Here is a 7,436-nt window from a genome sequence, read left to right as displayed (position 1 = left end):
GGAGAAACCAGTTTCCACACACTGAAATTATCACATTCCTTTCATTTTCTATGTTGTTTGTTTTGGTTTTGGCCCTATATTCATCAGACAATACAGTCTGTTAATGTTTTTATTCAAAATATTCCTTAACTGCTTCAAACAAATCTCTCGACTGCTGCTGAGACATAATGATGAACCCTTAAAATGTTTGTATCCAAAGTAAATTAAAAGTTATTAATAGCCCTAAGCTGTAATTCAAATAAAGCACAAAAGGCATGTCTGCACTTCAAAAAAAGTTAGTTGGTCCAAAAAATACACCGAAAGTCCAGTGATTGTAATTACAGCACACATGCTTTGTGTCAGTGCTAATGAACATTTTAAACTTTTGCCCTGAATACAACTCTGATACTGATCATGAACATGCAGTCCCTCTATTGTAGCTTCACAGCAATAAATATAGAGGAATATTGAGATATTTAGAAGAAGCTGAAGTATACCTGGACATTTACTGTACCAGTGAGGCCTAATCTTTCAGCATATGGGCTGGGCTCTGTCACGGTCTCTCCCTGCTAACTCCCTCCCTCCCTCTCTCCCTCCCCTCCATCCTCCTCCAGCTTCCACCCCTTGGGGTGAGAACAAAGATCCTAATCTCATCGCATTCCTTCGTGCCCCCCTCCCCTCTCTTCCATTAGTGTCCCCAGTGGAAATGATGGATCTGTCACAGTCCTCTACAATTTCATGGCTTGTTTACCGAATCTCCAGGGTCCCCTTTTTCTCGCTGGAAAAGCACGATTATCTTGTGCGGCCCTGCTGCCGTTGGTGACGGAGAAAGATGCGTGCGTCTCTTCAGAGAGGAGAGAAGATCCTGGGACACCAGAGGACGAACAGTTTGTCTGAGGAAGGAGACTTGTGGAGTGGAAAAGGGAGTCCCTCTGGTGTGAGTTGACGTGATTGATGCTTGAGCTGAACAAATTCTTTACATCAGAGTCTAGCTCAGATCTTCATAGTGTGACAGAGATCCATGGGCCTATTAGTGGACATGGTTTCGTTTATATTCAACGCTTTTTCATACTTGCTCTCTCACACAGTTTCAACTGTGGAAAACCCCCAGGAGGAGTGGAAGCCTCCTCCGTAGAAGACACCGACGATGTGTCTATGTGTCTTCATGTGAAACAGGAGGGGGCTGAGAGAAGCAGAGGTGGAGGGAGGCAGAGTCCTTACTGTGGAGTGGAGCTAAGGAGCTCAGCACTTTGCTCTCAATGAGGCGTTTCCAGGCTTTCACTGCTGGGGCTTTGGGGATTCATATTCATGTTCCCGACAACAATAAAAAAAAAACTCTCAGAGGAAAGAGGTTAAGCTCTAAATGGGTCTTCGAGGTGGAGGTGTGAAATTAGTCCATTAACCATGAATACCCCTGTGTCAGCCGCCATCCAAATGCTGTCCTCCTTGCGTCTTTAAAAGAACTTTTTTTATTAACTTCCTGTTAATACTAGAAAGACTAGTTGTACTTTAAGCACAGTTTTCTGAAAGGAGGCTTTGAATCATTAATTCAACAATGTTCAAGTACTCAAATAGACGCTTTCAAGTCAATTAACCTTTTTTATTTTTTAAGAGGACTGTTTAATCAGATGAAATAGTTTAAGATAACCTGGATATTCTGTAAAACCAGTTTGCTCCAGAAAACACACAAAGGCTTGGGTGCTTTGAAGTTTTTTTCCACTTCACAAACTATGAATAAGTCATTCTTCATCAGCTCCATTTCCCTGACAATGCTCTGAATGAACTGCAAACTCCCAAGGATAATCACTGGGTAGCAAATCAAATAAACAACATCACAGAAGATAAACATGTCAATTCTACCATCTCTTAGATGTTAAGAATCTTTTTGTTTTGTTTTTTTTGCTCAAGGTTTTTAGCCTCACTAAGAGTTCCCTGTTACACCACTTCCTCCATTAGTTTCCCACAATCTGCTATTTCAGGTTGGGATTGTTGGATAGCTTTGTGCCGATGTTGGAATGTACCCAACCTCCACAAGAACAGGGCAGCGAGTGATCATGAAGGAAGTCTTCACAGCAGCAAAGGGTCGTGGTCTCACAATTACAGTGAAGGAAGGCAAAGTGACATGAGGGCCTGCAAGGTGAAGATAAATCAAAAAAGGCTTCCTTGTATTCTTATTTTTAAACTGGGAGCCAAAGAGAGTTATGACCTCACCCTCATTGACTTCTCATATGCTCTCAGAGGCTGTCATCTGTTGCACCCTTATCTGATTTGACAAAAGGTTATGAATATTTGTAAAGAGTGGATAAAGGTATCAGCCACATTTTTTATTTTGAGTTTATGTGCAACACGGACATGCTCATGTCAACAGCTTATCCTCTGGAAGTGTTCATGATGTTATTTGTAAAATTATCTTGTTTTTCATTGTAAAATAATAATTTTAGAAGTGGAAGTTCTGTGTATAGGATCGTATTTACAACGTCGGAGCTAGACTATACAAATCCATTTATCTGACGTTGTGGTGTGGAATATGCTCATGACAGATAAATATATGGGTTTATTGTGTTCCGTCATGGGACAGAAGAACAACTGTGCCATAATGGCTGAGATTTCCATGCCCTGAATCAGAATCAGAATGGGATTTATTCGCCATGAAAGTTTGCACAGACAAGGAATTTGCTTTGGCAGGAAGGTGCATACAACCAATCTGTCAAACCCAATCTGTGAATGGCCTACACTGGAATATTTTGGAATATTCTCATAGCGGCAGACTGTGACATAAAAACGTAGATAAAAAAAAAAAACTTTCTGAACTGTTTCTTGATGTGAAATCTCCCCTCTTCAGATGGATACTACAGGAGTGTTACTTCAATGTGTTGTGCTACAATGCTCATGGGACTAGTTGACACTGAGTAATGATCTGTATCGCAGCTTAGCTTTGGAAATCACACTGTAAATACGACCTGTAGTCCTGTCCTGTGAGTGGGACAAGCAGCAGCTGTACGGAGAGCAGCTGGATTTTATAGGACTTTTACAGCTCTGCTGCCTCTCCACTGTCTGTTTGGAACTTCATGACATGAGAGGTGCTAATCGGAGATTACATTTAGATCACACCGGAGAGGCAAAAAAATTATAATAATACCCCAATTAAATGACATTCCTTCTGAAGCATTAATAACGAAGACACACACACACAAACCCTTTTTTATATATGAATATATGTGTAATATACATTATACGGTGTATGCACAATAATGCACACTTTTTTAATATATATAAAATAGCTAACGTTTAGTATACAGAAAGTGACTGTATTTCAGTTACCACAATGAACAGAAAAATAAAAAAATTATGAGCAATGGCTTTATTCTCTCTAGAGCGGTGTCTTGTGAGAAGCTGGTATTGGCCTCATATGACTAAAGCTGATTTATAATCCTCCAAGGCATGTTTCCTACTAATTTAAATGAAGCTTTTTAAAGTTAGAATTCCTTTACCCTCTGAAAGGAGAGAGAACTTCGCTCTTGCTGTGCACATTCAGCCATAAGCTCTTTCCTTGTGAAAAGTCCTCATCCCAGCTGGCAGAGCAGCAGAATACAAAAGCTTCCGTAATCGTGTCTTCCGTTCTACAAAAACAATCCCATTAAACACACGATCATTGATTCCATAATGCTGTTATCGTGGTACTGATAAATATGTTCTGGAAGCCACTATGTAGGCACACAATGACTCACTTTAAAGCAACTTTCTAAATATTGGACGACAAGCAAATTGCTCATTCTTACATTTTTATAAATAATTGATGACACATTTTAGACCCTATAATTACCCAGGCCCCAGGCTTGGGTCTGTGCTGCAGTAAAGCCGTTCAGTTTCGCCCTCTTCAACTCCCAGCAAAGGGGATAAAACACTGCAGTGTTGTGATCTCCAGTTGTTCTTTGGAATCCGGCGTTTTCTTCGCACAAGACCCCTTGAGACAGACAAAACAATCACATTTTAGTCGTTCTCAAACCCTCTTTGAGGTGTGTGTGCGTGTGAGTGTGTGTGTTCGCGCGTGTGCGTTTATGCGTGAGTTTCGTGACTTAGGAACAGCACATATATTTTATAGATTTGTGTTCTGACCATGCTCTTGTTCAGACAAGAACAAATCGAGCGTCTCCCTAGTTAGTAACTCCTCCTGTGTTCCCTGGAACAGTTCATGTGTCTCTCAAGGACGTGGTAGCTGTGGCACAGCACCTGGGAGAGCACCCCCCACCCCGCAGGCTTCATGTTCTGTGTCCATTACCCCCACATTACTCCACCTCTCACGGGACACTTTAGAATCTACCTAAATGCTTTTTCCAATGACCATCACATCCAAAGGAAGATTCTTGGGGGTTTGAAGTACACATGGCAGTGTTTGAAATGTTACGGAAAATTACAACACGTAAGATGAAATGTCAGGATGTAATATGCAATATAAATGTATGTGTTTGACGTGGGTTACAAATCAAACATCAAATTTAGAGCAATGAGCTATTTTTAGTGAGTCTTCTTGGATGAAGCTACAGCAGTTTCAAAAGGTCACATATAACCGACTGTCATTCTTGAGTTATGCCCTGTGATTACTTACATAGTTCTGCTTCAGAGTGATACAGGTATGAGGTCACCAAATTTTCTTTTTACAATTTAGATGACAAATAATGGCATTCATGTACCACAATGTTGATGTTCATTCCAACAAGAAAATATAAGTGTGTTGATGCAGTGTTAATCTAATTGCAGGTTTGAAAAGGACTATGTCCATTATCAATATTGGTTCAAGTTATATTGTTAGTTGACGGGCAATGAGTCCCCAACACACTTACATCACTGATATTCTTCACACAATTACAATCCATTCCAATAGAGGGCAACATTGTCAAAAGATACATTTGAATTGTTCTCTTCCCGGACAAAACACTCAAACTTTTTCTTCTGAAACAGACCTATTTTTTAAATATTATTTTGACGTTTGAGTAGGGATATAAAGCCACATTATGAATTACAGTCTGTAAAACGGACATCATGTAAAGTCTGACTACCTGACCTGTTTAAAACGTCTTCCATTCCGCGGACATTTAGACCTAAATGTAGATCTACTGCAGTTCCTGCAACTGTAAGCACCACAATTATCTTTTAATGACCATTTACACAGGCTACTGTACACAATCCTCGTCTCTACCGTCAAGGGAAGGATGAACAACTGTGTAATGAGGACTGTCTAACTGTTGATTGGTTGGGTGGCCTGAGCTTTTCTAAGCGTTGCATTACGTATGCAGCAGAGAGAGCGCGAGGATCGACTCCCACAGTAGGCTATGCATTGCATGTTGGAACTATTGTAGCCTGCCCGTGGAACTGAACGCGCGTGAGTTGAGTTCAGTACAGACTCCCGGTCGAAGTTTTTAAAGAAAGTGTCTTTATATGGAAATTAATAGGCTATTAAAGCCTAACCGAATGCCTAAATGCCGTGAATAATTCTGAGCTTTCTTTGGACGGATCAGATCACGACGGACTTCGAACATGAGTTGGTATCTAGAATAGCTCTACTGTTTTGAGATATTTCAACGGGCTGATATGTAAAAAGACTGGAGACATAATTCAAAGTTGAAACGAAGCAAGGATTTTGTGTGTATTTTTTGTTGTTGCTGCAGCCGGTGGTATTGCACGGATGGAGTAGGCTTCTCTCAAGATCCTCAAAATGTTTTATGCGTGTTCTTGATCAATGAAATGAACTGGATGTATATTTTTAGACGAAACAGAGCAAGATCACAAATGTGCCAAATGGACATACCAGATTTCTCTCAGATTCAAGGACAAAAGGGTCACATTTAGGCAACTGCATTAAATGTGACAGAAGAACGGAAAAACGCACGCCAGTTCACGGACTTGTTACCTGACTTGACACATTTTGACCAGTGGATAACAGTGACAATTTATAAAGTAGCTTTATCAGTGAGCTACGGTGTGTGGTGACCTAAACAATTTTTACAAGTCTGAAGGTTCTGTGTAATAATTTCCACCTGCTATTGTTAGCGCGGCCAGATCGGAACACAGCGCCTTAGTGACAGTTATCAATAACCACCATCAACGTACTGGATTTCAAGAATCTACATGCTATGCTGGCGAATGGGATGTGAAATTGTGCCCGATTCACACTGTAACCACGTTTCGAACAATTTAGTTGCTGCTTGATTTACCTCACTCATTCAGCGTGGAGATGGCTGGCTCAGGTTGCAGTTGGAAGTACTACCTATGGATTTTGACAGTGTTTTCCAGGTCGCTGTTGCCCATGGCCAAGTCTTTGGAGTCGGTGATATGGAACTCTCAAAATCCCAAGTAAGTGCCCTTTAAGGATGCAACCAAACGTAAAATAATCCCGCACGAGAGGGCCGCCTTCTATAAACCAATGTATATTGGTAATGGTCTTAAAAAAAGTCATAGACATTTTTTGTCTTCATTTAGATCGGGAGATAGTTATGGAATGAATAATTTACTAGCAAGGTATCACTTAGGACCCATCATGTCCTGGTAGCCTACATTCTTTAGGGGGACAAAGTGGCAGCAGGCGTCTGTGTGTGTGTGTGTGTGTGTTTTCTTGTATTTGTGTTTTCAGGTGTTCTCTGGATAGATTGCCACACACACACACACACACACACAAGTTTATCCATGTGAGTTTGACTTTGAATGGGCCATCCCGTCTAATATAATAACTATACTCTAAACTGTCAATCATCCTCTTCTATAATCATAGCTTCTGTGAGAAGGATTACTTTGTCAATTTAAAGAGGTTTATACCATTGAGTATACCACATATTTCACATTTCTGTTGTATTTTGCAAATATTATATTTAGAACATCTATAATACTACTTTTTTAGTTTTAAAAGTTGTGCTTAGGGGAAAATAAAAAAGTAGTACCAACAGTTGTGTGTATCAGACCAGCCAACCTCATAAAAGGTTATGACACTAAACTGTGATCAGTTTGTTTTTATGTTAAAAACTCTCTTCAATATGGGCACATTTTGTTAGTTTACCTAATCGTTTGGAATTTGAAAACTAATAAAATATCCTTGATATTAACGGCACTTTACATATTCCAGAATTAGACCCAAGTTGGTCAGTGATAGAGTCGAGTGAAGTTGTTTTGATAGACCTTGTCCTCATCAGTCAGTGTTAAACGCTAAAGTATTGGACACTGAGCAGATGTTAAAATAAGAGCTTTGTGTTGTTGTACAACAGTTGCTGTCTGTTTTCTTAAGTGACTAGATGTTTGTTTACTCATCCCACTGGTACTGTTTTACCCACTCAGGCCCCAACAACGCTTGTAGTTGGGTCATCCTGAGTGCAAGGAATGAAACACTGATAACGGATGCATTAGGACATCATGTTAATATGGGAAGCTGCATGACAATCAAAAGTACATCTGAAAGTTTAATTATAAAG

General features: G+C 40.1%; 1 protein-coding gene across 1 annotated transcript in view; it reads left to right on the top strand.

Annotated features, from left to right (window-relative positions):
• Nucleotides 1-5,333: 5,333 nt before the first annotated feature.
• Nucleotides 5,334-7,436, top strand: part of efnb1 (ephrin-B1) — a 41,127-nt gene continuing 39,024 nt past the window's right edge. Inside the window, exon 1 of the mRNA XM_067257473.1 lies at nt 5,334-6,330. Within this exon, the coding sequence (XP_067113574.1) occupies nt 6,212-6,330 (119 nt within the window). The 5' untranslated portion in view covers nt 5,334-6,211. The remainder of the gene's footprint in view (nt 6,331-7,436) is intronic.

The sequence above is a fragment of the Osmerus mordax genome, chromosome 19 (genome assembly GCF_038355195.1).
Source record: "Osmerus mordax isolate fOsmMor3 chromosome 19, fOsmMor3.pri, whole genome shotgun sequence".
NCBI lineage: Eukaryota > Metazoa > Chordata > Actinopteri > Osmeriformes > Osmeridae > Osmerus > Osmerus mordax.
Note: the sequence above shows the minus strand (reverse complement) of the source record. Positions and strands in the feature narration are given on the sequence as shown.